Below are 15,752 nucleotides of genomic sequence, written 5' to 3' on the forward strand. Positions count from 1 at the left end.
ATTGTGTGCATCCTTGACAGTTATTAAGTTGCATGATTGAATGTAAATAATGTGTAATGTTGGGTGGAAAATAGCTGCCAAAGCAATCTATGTCTGTTGAAAATAATCCTTACAAATAGGCCTATTTGACTTTGTGCCGTTGATTTATCCAAGACATCACACCCTCTAAGTTTCATTCTGTGATCCTGTGACACGCAGGTGAAGAATGGTTTTGTGGCCATTGTTGAGCCCTATTTTAAACAATCTTTTTTTCTTTTTCTTTCTTTCTTTTTTTTTACAATTTGGAACTATTTCTCCTATAATCACTTACTCAAAATAGGGATGCCAGGGTTAATGTGGTTAACTGTTGTTGGAGACAGATCACAGGCCAGGCCAGGGGAATCCTGAAGGATGGAGCCCACAGACTATCTGTGCCACTGGCATTTCTGTGAAAACTGCCTATTTTTAGAAGCCTTACAGCAGCCTGTTGGATAACACTGAGTTCAGATACTGAGTTCAGATATACTCACACATAATCCTTGTGTGTTTATAACTCTGAACAAATAGAACTCTGTACAGATAGAACCAATCCATTTGGTCCATTTGGTTCCCTATTTGTTTTTTATGCCACTCAACTGTGCAAGCATGCAGCACAGCACAGTATCAGCATACACTTTGTTATCACACCATTAGTGTAAAAGAGTGGGTTAAATAATATTTTTATGTGCAAGCTCTCAACATTGCATTTAAATTAGGAGTTGGAACGGGGGAGAGAGGATAGATTGAGGAAAGGAACACAGTACAAATACCGTAGGTTAGTAATGTATGTCCCTCTGAGGTAGATTACACATCTACAAATGGAATATTTGAAACGGTTAGAGGCAGGGCTGCTGGTGGGAGTCCTTGCATACTTATTGGGTCTGCAGGCCTGATTTATGGCGGCATTGCATGCCATGATGCTGGGAATAGCAGATCTTCGAGCTCATGGCGCGTCACACTTGTGACCCGTAGTGAGCTTGTAGATCTGCTATTTACTGAGCACGACACCGGCATGCAACTAAGTATAACTGAGGCTTTAGACTCTGGTTTAAAAAAAAGAGAGAGAGAGAGCAGCCCTGTGGCCTGATAGGGCCTCAGCGCAGGCAGGCACTACCGTAGTAGAGCGGGGGGAGGTGACGAATAAGGCGCCCACAGCTTCTCAGCGCTCACACAGACTGTGGCGACGCACGGCCACCCGGCACCTGTCACACGCCATGTCCCTAAAAGGAGAGAGCAGAGCCAATCGGAGCCCAGAGCTGCGTGCCGACGTAGCTGCCAGCCACGGGCCATCCCAGGGATCTGTGGAGTGACGGAGGGTCTGGACGTTAGGCTCAACACCCAAACCCCCCCCCCCCCCCCCCCCCCCCCCCATCCCACCCACAAGCTCTACTCTACTGTCCCCCCGCTCCCTCCCCCAATCTGGCCTCTTCCAATCTCTCAGCTGTCTGGCATGTTTTTGCACCCCTATCCCCCCCAACACCATGCATGCAAATGCGCGCACACACGCACACACACACACACACACACACTGGGCGAACAGCCAACGGCACTCTTCCTAGACTGCACTGAGAGCCCCTTAGACGGCTTCCTTAAGCCGACCGCCTTTAGTGACCTTTGGTATCACTCTCACTCACTCACTCACTCACACGCGCATGTGCGTGCACGCACGCACACACACACACACACACACACACACACACAACACACACACCTTCTCAGCCCTCCGTTTGAGCTTAGTCATATTAGCACATCTTTGAGGGACATGATGGGCAGGGCCTTTTGAGTGTGAGTAGGAAAGAGATGCTGCATTCCATAAAGGATTATTTTGCCTTGAGTAGATTCAAGGTGAATGAGCTTTTAGTGTCCTAAGATACACAACAGGAGATATAAATGATATATTCATGAAGAAACTGTTCATAACACATTAAGCAGGAATGTGCCATTCATAAAAAATACCAAATTGAATTACACATAAACACAATTATAACTAGATTTGTTTTATTTTCAGTGTTAGCTAATTGTTTTAACCACTTCAACCCCACGTCCCTATTCTTGGCTTGTCATAACTCATAATAGGCTAAATAGTTTGGTGAAAATAGCCAATCTACAAGCTCACAACACGTTGCAAAGCGACACATTGTTAGCTTGGAAACTGGCTATTTTCAGCAACAAGATTTGGTGGAGTGGGGAAAAGGAGGAAGAAAGTACGGATGGGGACTCTGAACAACAACTTTACTCTCTTACTTTTTATTTGTATTATGTTCACATGTCCTTTATTATTTAAACACTTTGAATTGACTTGTTTAAATATGCTATACAAATAAACTTGCCTTGCCTTATGTGTATGTCACTTGAAGATCTTATCTCGAGCTCCTCAACTATAGGGGAGAATTTCACAGACTATTACAGCATTCACCTTTTTGCTTCTTGCAGCCCAACGCCCCTTTCAACGATCATAAACATACTGTACGTCATGGTGGAAATGATCTTCATAACAACCCCCTCTTGACCCCCCCTCCTGGGCAACATCACAACAGTTTAAGTGGTGTCCCTGACACAGGATCCACTTTACTGAACCATTTCACCCAGTGGCTTATTCATATTTGGGCTTGTGTGAACTCCTGAGGCCCGCCCCCCTCCACCACCTCCCAGCCCCTCTTCCCCCCACCCCCCTAGTGTCGGGCCCCCAGCATGAGGATGCCGGGGCATATTTAAGGAGCCCCTCTCACTCTAGTCCTTTGTCCCGGTGCTAAACTCCAGTCTTGCAGTCCAACTTGGTGAGTGTCTCTACAACTTCTCTTCTGTTGCATTTTGCCGTGCTGTGCTGTGCTGTGCTGTATAGGCTCCTGGTTCTTCTACTTTTATGGATGTACTTACAGAGAGGCCACGGCAATACTGGCTATAGTCCAAGTAGGATCTACAACAGCTACACTGTGGATTTGTGACCACGTTTTGTTTCTGTCACTGCAGAATCTGAATTCTGAAGCTTCCGATTTATTTAATTTATTATCACAATAGTTATTTTTAAAGATTTTTAAATCTCTCACTCCGGATGTTACTGTGTAGATCATTTGAACTGTGAGCAGCAATCAATGGGTAGAGCAGAAAGTGTTGGCGAAATCTTGGCGTGAATACCAGTGAAAGAGAACCAGGAAGTGATGGAGAGCAAAGACCTTGAAGTGAGAATGACAGTGATGTGATCTCAGTGACAGAGGGGAGAGAGAAAGAGAACACACTCTCTTTATTTTTCTCTCACGCAGAGATAAATTAATACTTACTACTACTACTTACTATTAGGTGGAAGAAAGACAGGGACCGAAATGGTTTGCAGTGAATTTAACATGATTGTTGTTATTGACTGACAGCTCAGACTGATGTGTGAACAGTGACCTGTTCTCTTTGAGGATTATATGAGAAGGGATCGTGAGATGACTGCTGCAGACTTCCACACTCCTCACACACTCTTTGGGGGATTCATTTATTCATTATGGACAAATCAACTTAGAAGAAAGACCATAGTGGAGACTGGAGAGGAATCTTGAAAATACAGCTGACAGAAAAGGATACATTGATTTATCACTGTTGTTCACCAAAGAGGGATGTCTCAGCATTATGAAAATGTTATCGCAGTCAAACCCTGACTGTTAATTCAACACTGAGAGTGTACAAATATAACCAAATGGACCCTTGCAAGCCCAATTGGTTACATTTGTACACTCTCAGAGTTACAAATGGATAAATTAAGACTGAGGATTTTACTGTGCAATGTTCAGTGCAAGGCCTTCCTTTGTCAAGGTTACGCATCACATTTCTCATCAGACTCATGCATTGCATCATTACTTATCTTGGTGTGTGTGTGTGTGTGTGTGTGTGTGTGTGTTTGTGTGTGTGGGCGGGCCGCGGGGGGGGGGGAGAAGTTACAGGTCAATTTTTTGAGCGGCGCTATATGCACAGCTTTGTGTGTATACATGTGTTGTGTATGTATGAGCACGGAATGTGCTCAGCTGATTGGAATGTGATGTATGAACATGTATGATGAGTGCTGCTCACACACAAGTGTGATTTTTATTATACTCTGAGTTAAATCAGTGCTGGGGATTAAATGCAGTACAGTAGCTCAGCCATTTCAAAGTGAAGGAACTCATGGTTGGCTTGAAAATGGTCAAAGCATTTTCAGCTCTCTGAGCGGGGAGGAGGGGATGCTAACAGTAGCAGTTGGGATGCAGACAGACAGACAGACAGACAGACACAGGAGCCGTATTGGCTGTCTGACTGGCTGCAGGAACGGTCGGCAGCACATGGTCACAGCTAGGCTCTAAACACAGGAGGCTACTATTCTCTAACAGCTGTGGATGGACCCCTGGATCCTCTGTGGCACTTGTCAACAGTTCTCAGCTGTTAACTAGCACCCAACTTTACCAGGGAGGGATGGGGGAGGGAGGATGACAGTCAAGGGCCGCCAAGGCTTAAAATAGAATGGTGTGTGTGTGTGTGTGGCCTGGAGGGCTGCTCTGCTAGGCCTATGTCCCTCTTTGGTTTGGCAGAGAGTTGTGAGATGAACCATTGTTACAATAAGGTTATCATAATGTGTGAACACAGCGCTGCATCGATTCGTTTCACACACACTGCAAAGTCTGTTCTGTGTAGGTTTAAAACAACAGACATTATTCAGACATGTCTGTAACCTAGTATTGTTGCTTAGTCTTTTCTTTTCTTGGCAAAACATTACAAGAACCACGACTTAAAATAAAGACTAAAGCCTGATTTATAATTAGGCTATTTGCACAATGTGTCTCGCACCGAAGAAAGCAGATCTATAAGCTCACAACATATCACAGCATGATGCTGTGAAGGCACACAACTAATCTGGTAAAAGAAGAGCAATATAGCCTATAAACAACACATCAAGTTAAGTCCATAGTGTGTCCAACCTTGTCAATGTAGCGCTCCAGCTCAAGCCTGTTAGTTTATTAAAATACTTCATCGTACAACGGTGCTAACCTCCTTGCTTCTTCTCTGTCTGTTCTGCAGAAGGCCATCCGAAACAAAGACCAATCATGTGTGACGATGATGAGACCACCGCCCTCGTGTGCGACAACGGCTCTGGCCTGGTCAAGGCTGGGTTTGCCGGTGATGACGCTCCCCGCGCTGTCTTCCCCTCCATCGTGGGACGCCCCCGTCACCAGGTGAGAATCATTGTTGTAACAGTAACAAATGTCAAGGGGGTGACATAGTGATTGATTCAAGTTTTCTGAAAAAATTCTAATATTTATTCAAAAATTACAAAATAAATATGTTGCTATACACAGTATACTGTATTATAAGGAATTGGGTTGTTACTTTTGGTTGTTAATCTTCATTTGATGGGCTATTACAGTTCTTATGGGGTGTGCATGAGGCGAGATGTATAGGCTACTGTACTGTGCCTGAAATATGTCCTAACTGTTGTGTGTGTGTGTGCAGGGTGTGATGGTGGGTATGGGTCAGAAGGATAGCTACGTGGGCGACGAGGCCCAGAGCAAGAGAGGTATCCTGACTCTGAAGTACCCCATCGAGCACGGCATCATCACCAACTGGGACGACATGGAGAAGGTAAGAGATATCAATATGGTAAAAATTAGATTAGATTAGATTAAATTAGATTTTTATCCCACATCATCCAGCCCTACAGCAGAGTAGCCTTATGCTTCATATTGCTCTCACCCACTAATCTTCCCCTTCTCCTCCGCTGCTCAGATCTGGCACCACACCTTCTACAACGAGCTGCGTGTGGCCCCAGAGGAGCACCCCACCCTTCTGACTGAGGCCCCCCTCAACCCCAAGGCCAACAGGGAGAAGATGACCCAGATCATGTTTGAGACCTTCAACGTCCCCGCCATGTACGTGGCCATCCAGGCTGTGCTGTCCCTGTACGCCTCCGGTCGTACCACCGGTGAGTCTTTCTCTTTGTACAATAATGCCACACTTTGTGTTACCATAGGCCTATGTGTGCATAGTTCATCACCCAGGCATTCATCATTGTGATAACAGATTTCAGCCTGGTGTCCCAATTGGTAATGGTAATTACAGGTACTGTGCAACACGTACAGACTTTAAATCGACTTTAAAACTATAAATCGGGCTAAAGTTGCTAAACAAGGTCCGGCATATCATCTGGGCCTGAGGTAATTTGTTTATCACTTCCCCAATAATTTAAAGGAGACAATAGCATTCGATCAACATGATGTTTGTCAAGGCAAGTTCCTTCATGCAAGTCTCTGTGATCTTTTTCACTTCTGCAGCGAAATACTACAAATATTGAAAGGTTATATGTCCCACACTGCCTTCCTATAATGAAGTGCTGTTTCTCCTGCTGTATAGGTATTGTGCTGGACTCCGGTGATGGTGTGACCCACAACGTGCCCATCTATGAGGGTTATGCTCTCCCCCACGCCATCATGCGCCTGGATCTGGCCGGTCGCGACCTTACCGACTACCTGATGAAAATCCTGACAGAGCGTGGCTATTCCTTTGTCACCACTGGTAAGTCACAAATCATCAGCAATATCTAAATGACTATCACATAGGGCCATATAGGCTATATAGTCACGTATATACCTTACTCTTTGAGTGTCAGGTCACTGACAATTTCCACTCAGGACTCGTTTATTGGCAGCTTAAGTTGAAGGAAGTGTAGTTGTAAAGGATGGATGTTTGAGCAGTATGTTCATTGAAATGATTGAATCAGAAATGTATACAGAGAAAAAGCCAATGTTAATTGATCTATTGACAGTGTAAAAATAGCCTTTATCTCACTTTTCGAACCTTCCTCCCCTTAGCCGAGCGTGAAATCGTGCGCGACATCAAGGAGAAGCTGTGCTACGTGGCTCTGGACTTTGAGAACGAGATGGCCACCGCCGCCTCCTCCTCCTCCCTGGAGAAGAGCTACGAGCTGCCCGACGGCCAGGTCATCACCATCGGCAACGAGCGTTTCCGCTGCCCCGAGACCCTGTTCCAGCCTTCTTTCATCGGTGGGTGTCCCCTCCCCTCCCTGCCCTCGGCCCACCTCGCTGTCACCCTTTCATGAACCTCCACATGGCATTTACCAGCTATAGAGTTACTTCCTCTCAGGAAGACATATTCTGCAAGTCATAACGGCGTGTGATCATGTTTCATAATAGGCCCATGGTTGAGTGGCTGTTGCAATGCAGGAAAAACTGCTCCATCTAGTGGTTAACCGATGACACATACACACACATTTTTTGACCACATTAACCCTGGCATCCCAATTTTGGGCATGTCATTAAACAGGTTAAAATTCCCCAAATAATGTATATGTAAAATGTGTCATGAGACAACTTGGGATTTGGCACTATATAAATAAAATCAATGTAATTGATTGGGTAGGTGAGCAATGTGGATGCTTGACTGACTAGTCTCTTCTTGTCACCAGGTATGGAGTCTGCCGGTATCCATGAGACCGCATACAACAGCATCATGAAGTGTGACATTGACATCCGTAAGGACCTGTACGCCAACAACGTGCTGTCCGGTGGTACCACCATGTACCCTGGTATCGCTGACCGCATGCAGAAGGAGATCACTGCCCTGGCCCCTAGCACCATGAAGATCAAGGTGAGCCGCACACATGGCAACAGAGCAACACAAGCTATACTCAACACATAATAGAAAGAATCTACACGCTTGCAATACGATGTGTTGTGAGCTTCTAGATTTGCCGTTTGCAGAAAAGACATTAGATGCAGAGGGGAAAAGGAGGTGGCTAAGTACAGAACCCTTGAGGGACCTCATTCAACACAAAGGTTTTAAGGTCCCTGCACACAGAGCGCGTTTTTCGGATTTTTAGCGGCATCTCTCCATCGGTTTTCCGAAAAACGCGCCCAGTGTGCAACCACCTTAAGTGTTTAAAAGTCAGCACTGTGCCTGTAGGTCTACACTCTACACAAGCACAAGGACAATAGTGACAGTCTATGCTGCTGCCAACACTACGCACTGCAGCCTAAAGCATGCATGGCAGCTTGAATCTTATTTGTCACGTGTACAACGCATGTCGCACTGAGCAACATTGCAGGCAGTGAAATACGTGTGCTTCAGCTTTTTACAATCACAGTGCACTCCACTTAAAAGCATGCACTTCTAGTTTCTACGACTGACTCACACCTCCATCTGCCTTCCGCTCTTTCCAGATCATCGCTCCCCCCGAGAGGAAGTACTCTGTCTGGATCGGAGGCTCCATCCTGGCCTCTCTGTCCACCTTCCAGCAGATGTGGATCAGCAAGCAGGAGTACGATGAGGCAGGACCATCCATCGTCCACAGGAAGTGCTTCTAAAAAGCCTCTTTTACACTCTGTTGTACGATGGTTGCCGCCAAGGGCCGATCTACAAGCTTCACACGTGAGCTCGTAGATCGGCTCTCGACAGCAAGCGGCAAGTGACACCGTCACACCGAGTTACACCGTCGTATGTCGGAGCATAAATGAAGACTAAAATCTCCAACCACCAACAACACTCCAAAACAAAAAACTTTCCTTCCGTCTGCATTTGTACTACTGTGCCGTTTACTGTATATACATGTACTGTTGTAATAAATATAGCCTGTGAGCGTATGTGACAAGATTCTATGTCTCTCTATGTCTTTCTGGTATACCGTAGAGATAAGAATTCCAAACAAACAACATATGTGTAGGCTTATTAACACCAGGCTTACAGTGTATAATTGGCTATATCACTGGCCTGCTAGTGACATCTAGTGGTCTTGTGGCAATCATGATTTACATTAATTATGTAGACTGATGATTTTCAATGGCACCATTTTGAAATTGAGCTAGAATGTCAACTGTAAAGTACGGAGCCCCTGAATGGCCATGCATTCAAAATATTCAAGAGTATTATCTTGTCCGGACGAGGGCTCAGGGAGTGAATGAAGCAACGGAATGATTATTTATTTATTTTTTAGCCAAAGTCAGTCTCTGGCACTTTTTAACCTAGGGAGCTAACTCCAAGTCGCAGAAATCAATATTGCATGGTGAGTAGCCTATGTAACGGGACCAAGAAGGATAGACGGCTGGTTCCAACTGGTGTTACACATTTGTTTATTTGTTGTTGCTTTTTCTGCAAAATAGATATTATATATGCTCAGTATCACACACTGCACAATGTTCACAGCAGCATGTGTTTCATGGTATGACTGAACAAAAACTGTCAGAAAATCACCATGACAAAGTCAAATAATCAAATCCCAAAACATTACCATTACTCAATAATCAGGTCACAGTAAGTAAACAATCACAATTCACATATTAGTTCTCTTTCTTTCAAATAACCCACTTCCCTGTTTACATCACATTCTCACATAAGATCACAGTATCACATCCATTATATTACTCCTCCAACCCAAATTAGTTAGCACAACTTCACTCAATGCCCTGTCATGGCTGCCTTAGACTGCCACTGCTGCAGCTACTAGAAGCTAGGCCCCATGCTAGTTGCTAAGCTAACTCCAACTCACTCTGACTCTCCCTTCACATGATATTTGTCCCAAAACAAAGTTACACACAGTTAAAATACAATCCAGACATACATCATCCCATAACATAATCCCACAGCATGTGCATTCCCAGTATAACCATCTCACCTGCAAAATAGATATTATATATGCTCAGTATCTCACAGCAGCATGTGTTTCATGGTATGACTGATTGACTGAACAAACTCTCAGAAATCACGTGAGTTCAGTCCACATGAGACTTGACACACCTCACACACTCTGTTCCCCTGGTGATACTTCGCCACCTACTGGTGATATACTGGTACTGTTTCTTACACTTCTGAAATAATGAACACAACACAAAAATACCTTTTCCATCTCAAATAAAATATAGAAAACCTTCACACCCACAACATGTATGACAAAACCAAACTTTTAAATTGTCAGCAACTATATGGTTGCGCCACACCTACAAACGGAGTGCTATAATGCCGATGCAATGAGTCTGCATTGGGCATAGAGTGAGTCAGAGTGACTATGGAAATGTACCTTCCATAGACAGCCCATTCATCCAAACAGAAACGTCCTATAATTGTATTAAATAACGTCAAACGTACCAACATTGCATCTGTATACAAAAAGCTTGAATTTCCGTCTTACTATAGAGAGAGAGAGAGAGAGAGAGAGAGAGCTGTGTTGCAAAATCTGACAACACTGTTTCACATGTGATAGGATGAGCATAATTAGACCAGGTGCATATAGGCTCTGATTATAGGCTCTGATTACCATATCAGTTCCCTGAGTGAGCAGAGCACTGTTTTCTTGTTACCATGATGAACATTACATATAGGAATGCCATTCTCTTCCAACTACAACTTGTCTATGGCATATCTGTTCAGCTCAACTGTCAGAGGAAGAGGAAGATAACGTTTACAGGTAGAAGAAAGGTATTTGGGCTTCCTCTGGAGAAGCTACCTGGATGCTGTATTCCAGAGTATGGAGTGGTACCCTGGTGAGTGTAAACTGCAGTATGCACACTCTAATATAGCCACAATTTGCAACACCAACTATTGTCCATACAGCCAAACAGAACGTCCTTTTTGTTTGTATTAGACGTTAAACCAACATTGCAGCTGTACGAAAAGCTTGAACTATAGTACTATACTCTTATCTGCAAAGTGTTTATAAAAATCCACTGACCTGTTCTATGAGCTACTTCCTGCCAAGAAATGCAGTGCAGGTGATGGCTTTCAATAACGCAGCCTCCTGCATTATGTGCAATTTCAAAACGGGTAGTAGGCCTACAGGACCGCTGAGTGATTTCCAACGAGCACTTCCTAACTCGGAACACTTAGAAAAATAATCACCTGCATGGAATTCATTGACAGAAAGTAGCTCATAAGCCATAACATGTCTACCTGGATTTTTACAAAATTAAAACTTTGCAGATAGAAAGGGTCCAAAGGGCTGATACAAGTTCTCCATACAGATGCAATGTTGGTGAGTTTACTCGTTTAATGCAATCCTATAGAACTGTTGTTTAGATGAATGTCACTGTCACTGGTTGGTGTTGCAACTAGATTAAACCTAATTAACAAAAGTCTAGTAGGCCTAGTTGCAAATTGTGGCTAACTCTAATGCCTCATTTTGACATATTGTGAGCTGGAAAATGACACGACACACAACTCTACTAATTCATACTTGTTTACATGTATATCAATCCTGTTAGTTTATCACACCTGTCAGATAAAGTTCCACCTGTGTTTTATGCCTTATGCTGTGGCTCATCATACCATACATATGACATATCACACCTTTTATCTTTATGATAATCGATCAGATTCTTTCTATTTCCCCTCAGCATTTTGCTGGAAGCTTGTTCATTCCTTCTGGAGAGAGCGGGGACAGTGGGCTTGTTTAGACAGCCAGGTTCTTCAATTCGCATTAAGGCACTCAAGGTATGCATGCATTTACTTTTGATTCTTATATTACAAATAATTATAAAACATTTTAACTGGTGTTTTGTGTTCACACAGAACGTTGTACCTGTTGTGCTGTGACACACCGCCTTTGAACTCTTAAGTGACGTGGATGACTGTGTGGAGAAATGAATCAGTCCCACGTTCTGGGGTTTCTTCATGAGTCATGACATTAGTTTTGTCCCACTACTCCCCAGCTGTCTGAACAGGCCCCTCACAGGAACACATACAGTACCTGAACAAACAATAACCCAAATACAATGATCACTAAACACTGTAACTTAAACCTGTGTCCACAAACCATGTCCACATCACAGAATTTCACTCTACATAGACTTGCACTTGCTTGCTTGAGGAGAGAACCCACACATGCTTCCACTTTTATTTATTCTCCTCAGTTGTTTTTTACTTTGAACTGGTCCTGGTCTACTCCTTCATACTTGAACCTAGAAGCTTCATTCAAACTGAAGTCTAGCTCATGCCCTGCACCTGTTCCATTTACTTGTCTAATTGGAGTCATCAATGCTGACCTACTGCAACCATAGACTGGCTTCCAAAACAGCAGTCATCAGCAGTCTGTCAGCATGATATATTTATATATCAATGGAGAGGCAAATAACTCCACATGTGGAAGCCAACATAACATAACACATCACAGCAATGTCAGTTTCTTTAGGAACAGTATTTCATAGTTGCTAGGTATTGCTTATGTGAATTAAGCTTTTTATTTTATCCAGTACAAAAGTTGTGGTGTACAAATCTCCTGCTTTCAGGCGAAGCTGAATCTTGGGGAGGGGTGCCTGTCCACAGCCCTCCCCTCTGATGTGGCCAGTCTCCTCAAACATTTCTGCAGAGAGCTGCCAGAGCCCCTCTTCCCCTCCGAGGTCCACGCAGCCCTGCTCCAGGCCCAGGCATTGCCCAAACAGGATGAGAGGATTGCAGCCACCCACCTGCTGTCCTGCCTCCTGCCTGCCCCAAACACCTCCCTTCTGCGTTACCTCTTCACATTCCTCTCCACCATTTCTCAAAGGTTTGGGATGCTGATTTTGGGATCAAGGGGACCTTGACAAATATGATACAACACTAACACATATGCTTTATCTCAATTGAACTTCCTCCGCAAGGGACCGAAACTGAGTGAAATTAACAATTGCTTGTTCTGTACTCTTCCAGATGTGCTGAGAACCTGATGACCAGCAGTAACTTGGCCGTAGTTTTCACTCCGTGCCTGTTGGCCCCTCTCAACACAGTGGAGATGTCTGAAGGACGCCTTGAAGCAAGGGTTGAAGTTCTACACTTCTTCATTGAGAATCCCCACATATTTGGTAATTGCTACATTTGCTAGTGCTACAGTACAGAGTACACTTCTGGAAGGATTGTTGTGCATAATTATAAAGTAAGTCGTAGTCTATTAATAAGTCAGTTTGGTCTAGTCGACCAAGTCATTTGTTATGTGGCTTGATTAGTGTATGTTTTTTATACATTTTCTAGATTCAATCCTTTAATTATACCACTAATTTCAAATAGCCATTGTGAAATCAATATTGGAATGTTCTGTTCTCCATGGTGTTCTAATGTACAGGCGTGGTTCCAAAGGCTGTGATGGATGGTGTCGAGTTTCTCAACTTCAGACCCTTGCAAGACACTGTCCCCATAGGGATAGAAGGAGGAACACGCACAAAGGGCCACTGTCTAAAAGGTATTTATTTGTCATAACATTTTGTAAAATGTGTACAGTTTGACCATAAGTTGACAGTTGATTTCTAGAAAAAAATGAAGCCCTATACATTTTTGACTAATTTAATGATCAGAGAGGGGATATCAAAAGCAGATGCATTGATATTTTAGTTTGGTTTGTTATCTCATAACATTGTCAATTCTTTATTTTTATTCAAACGAGTGCAGTGACCCCACCCAGGACCCCAGTGATGGAGCAGGTTGGAGAAAAAAGACCCTCCCTCAGGAGGAGTCTAGGTGTGGAGACCTTCCCCAGTGTTGTACAGTTCAGGAAATACACACTTTATACAGGTAGGTAATACTGTACATGAATACAACTGAGAACCTTGCAGGATATAAATGTTAATCCTAGAGTGTATGAGTCTGTATTTGAAACTATGATTCTGCTACACTTGGATTATTTTTTAAATAGAGGAACAAGAGGACAACGGGATGCCAGATGAAACCCCAGAAAGGTAATGAAAATAAATTAGTACATTCCAGCAGCCAATTATTTTTTGTTGTCCGAGTATACATACATTCATGAATCTACCTGCTGACCGGCTGTCATATCATTGAGCAATTTATTTTATAGGAGGTTATATGTGACCACTGACCATACCTTAACCTATAAGGCAAAAAAATCATTATGCTTTAAGTAACATGTGATGTGCCAAACTAGGGGGTTTTCATGATTCTGAATCCATAACGAGCATTAGTTTTCCACAAAAAAAACACTCATTGGGCTAAAAACGGCCATAGCCACTTGCCCAAATGTGCTGACCTCGATCATCGTATGAAGCTGTGTTGTATGGCGCAGCTTAACATTGTAGTCTTGTGAGTCTTGCTGTCATTTCAGATTTTAACAACTAATGGTATATCTGCTATTCAAAAACGGCAGATATACTGTACACGCTCAGAGCACGCTCAGTGGCACGAAGTCTCTAGTCTGAGCTTGTAGTGCTTTTTTTTCCTTTTCTTAATCCAGACATTTTTAAAGGTGTTTTTTGGTGGTCTCTGTTCCTCTTATCAGGACACTCGCCAGAGGACAATCCACGGATGGCTGTCCTGTTCTCCTAAGGGTGGGGAAACTGAACATGACTACATGGAAAAGGCGTCGCACATTGTAACTTTGACTTATGACATTTGTTTTAAATGTGTTTTATCTGTTTTTATGTGTTATGTTTATTTGAATAAACTTTTGCAGATCAAATGGTATTCGTTCTGATGTTTTTCAGCCCTGTATTATTTAGTCTTGATTGTATAGACCTTTTTCTGTCTTGTATGAACTTCCTTGTTTTATTTCTGCTTTTATTCTCTGTATGTAAAGCACAGTTTTCTCTGTGAGAAGTGCTATATAAATAAAATGTACTTACTCTAAGGAGTAAGTAAGTTATAAATTACACTATGAAACCTTGAATCTAAAACTAACAACTATTTAAAATATCCTGCCAATATGAGTCTCTTAATGACAAGGACTGCACAACTTAAATCTCTACCAAAGTATAATTGTGCTCATTTTAAATGAGTAACGAAGAGGTGTGCATTGGCACTGCCCTCGACACTTCGATTACGATTGACAATGTAATGATTTCTTTCTATGATGCAATGCATCACAATATGGAAAATCTTCCATCAGTCAAGACAAGCATTCAGATATACTGAACAACTTATAATTAAGCGTATATTGCTGCATGACCAATCTATTTCTGACGCCACTAAAATAAATGTATTTCTTAACGCACCCCCCCCCCCCCCTTCCAATAACAAAACATACTATAGTCTATAATTTGACATACCATAACATTACCGTTCTGCTTAAATAAACACAATATTCAGTTTGATGCCACCAGAAATATATTTAAAGGGAGTAGGGACTGTCTTATACATTATTTTAAACCACGCCATGCAGAAAATACAATCCTGTTAAGCTGGCTTGCCAAAGAAGATGACGGACAAAAAAAAATACTTCCAATCCATTGTGAGGTATGTGGGTGGTTTCTTAACTGATAAGGTAGGCCCAACTATGTTTTTGAAGGACAATGATGCTATGAGTAGGGTTGGGATCCGGAACAGGAACTGGATCCAACATTAAGAACCACAGTTGGTTCCATCATTTTTGGAACCTTTTCTGGTGTATAATACTGTCAGAGCTGGTATGTGGACTTCATGTCTGCTATACAATTACAATACCGTTGGTTCTCAAACCTTTTAATTTCAAGGACCACCATAACGGAGTATACAAATGGAGCCAAATGGTTTGTTACATGTGTGTACACTCAGACTTACAGACCTGTAAGGGTCCATTTGGAACCCCCTCAAGTAACTAAATACTGTATGTATGTTTGGATTTGTGTTCATCAAACATTCCAATAATGGCCAAAATTATGTAGATTTTTTTTTTAAATATAGGAATCCTTAAAGATAACTGTTAAGAGGGAATTCTTAACTTACAATTTACAATTTAGGCATTTAGCAGACGCTCTTAATCCAGAGCGATTTACATTAAGCAATAACAAAAAAGCATGGCATACATCACATATATAAAAAGT

At 42.7% G+C, this 15,752-nt stretch overlaps 3 protein-coding genes across 4 annotated transcripts in view; all 3 read left to right on the top strand.

Annotated features, from left to right (window-relative positions):
- The window catches only part of LOC306941036 (phospholipase B1, membrane-associated-like), a gene marked incomplete at both ends in the record, with an annotated part of 33,416 nt that extends 33,214 nt beyond the window's left edge, over window positions 1-202 (top strand). The window contains one exon of the mRNA XM_079526340.1: window positions 199-202. Coding sequence (XP_079382466.1) covers window positions 199-202 — 4 coding nt within the window. The remainder of the gene's footprint in view (window positions 1-198) is intronic.
- A 2,476-nt stretch (window positions 203-2,678) lies between these two features.
- On the top strand, window positions 2,679-8,634 carry actc1a (actin alpha cardiac muscle 1a). Its single transcript, XM_079525575.1, has 8 exons — window positions 2,679-2,795; window positions 5,050-5,204; window positions 5,482-5,610; window positions 5,755-5,950; window positions 6,379-6,540; window positions 6,837-7,028; window positions 7,451-7,632; window positions 8,205-8,634. The coding sequence occupies exons 2-8, from the start codon at window positions 5,076-5,078 to the stop codon at window positions 8,346-8,348; spliced, it is 1,134 nt and encodes a 377-aa protein (XP_079381701.1). The 5' UTR covers window positions 2,679-2,795; window positions 5,050-5,075; the 3' UTR covers window positions 8,349-8,634.
- Window positions 8,635-10,295: 1,661 nt separating this feature from the next.
- LOC306940469 (inactive Rho GTPase-activating protein 11B-like) lies at window positions 10,296-14,437 on the top strand. 2 transcript variants are annotated; one of them, XM_079525561.1, is made up of 8 exons: window positions 10,296-10,517; window positions 11,367-11,463; window positions 12,258-12,514; window positions 12,658-12,809; window positions 13,067-13,183; window positions 13,390-13,512; window positions 13,634-13,676; window positions 14,234-14,437. In XM_079525561.1, the coding sequence occupies exons 1-8, from the start codon at window positions 10,336-10,338 to the stop codon at window positions 14,328-14,330; spliced, it is 1,068 nt and encodes a 355-aa protein (XP_079381687.1). In that variant the 5' UTR covers window positions 10,296-10,335; the 3' UTR covers window positions 14,331-14,437. The 2 variants fall into 2 exon arrangements, with proteins under 2 accessions (XP_079381687.1, XP_079381688.1); XM_079525562.1 differs by lacking the exon at window positions 11,367-11,463 and having other exon boundaries at window positions 10,378-10,517.
- Window positions 14,438-15,752: the final 1,315 nt, after the last annotated feature.

Source organism: Electrona antarctica, assembly GCF_951216825.1.
Source record: "Electrona antarctica genome assembly, chromosome: 17".
In the NCBI taxonomy this organism is placed as follows: Eukaryota; Metazoa; Chordata; class Actinopteri; order Myctophiformes; family Myctophidae; genus Electrona; species Electrona antarctica.

Bases quoted from the DNA above. Each gene is read 5' to 3' on its own strand.
- actc1a (XM_079525575.1), top strand. From the start codon at position 5,076: ATGTGTGACGATGATGAGACCACCGCCCTCGTGTGCGACAACGGCTCT. The intron at 5,951-6,378 runs GTGAGTCTTTCT...CCTGCTGTATAG, and splicing joins CGCCTCCGGTCGTACCACCG to GTATTGTGCTGGACTCCGGT. The intron at 6,541-6,836 runs GTAAGTCACAAA...TCCTCCCCTTAG, and splicing joins CTATTCCTTTGTCACCACTG to CCGAGCGTGAAATCGTGCGC.
- LOC306940469 (XM_079525561.1), top strand. From the start codon at position 10,336: ATGATGAACATTACATATAGGAATGCCATTCTCTTCCAACTACAACTT. The intron at 12,810-13,066 runs GTAATTGCTACA...TCTAATGTACAG, and splicing joins TGAGAATCCCCACATATTTG to GCGTGGTTCCAAAGGCTGTG. The intron at 13,513-13,633 runs GTAGGTAATACT...TTTTTTAAATAG, and splicing joins GAAATACACACTTTATACAG to AGGAACAAGAGGACAACGGG.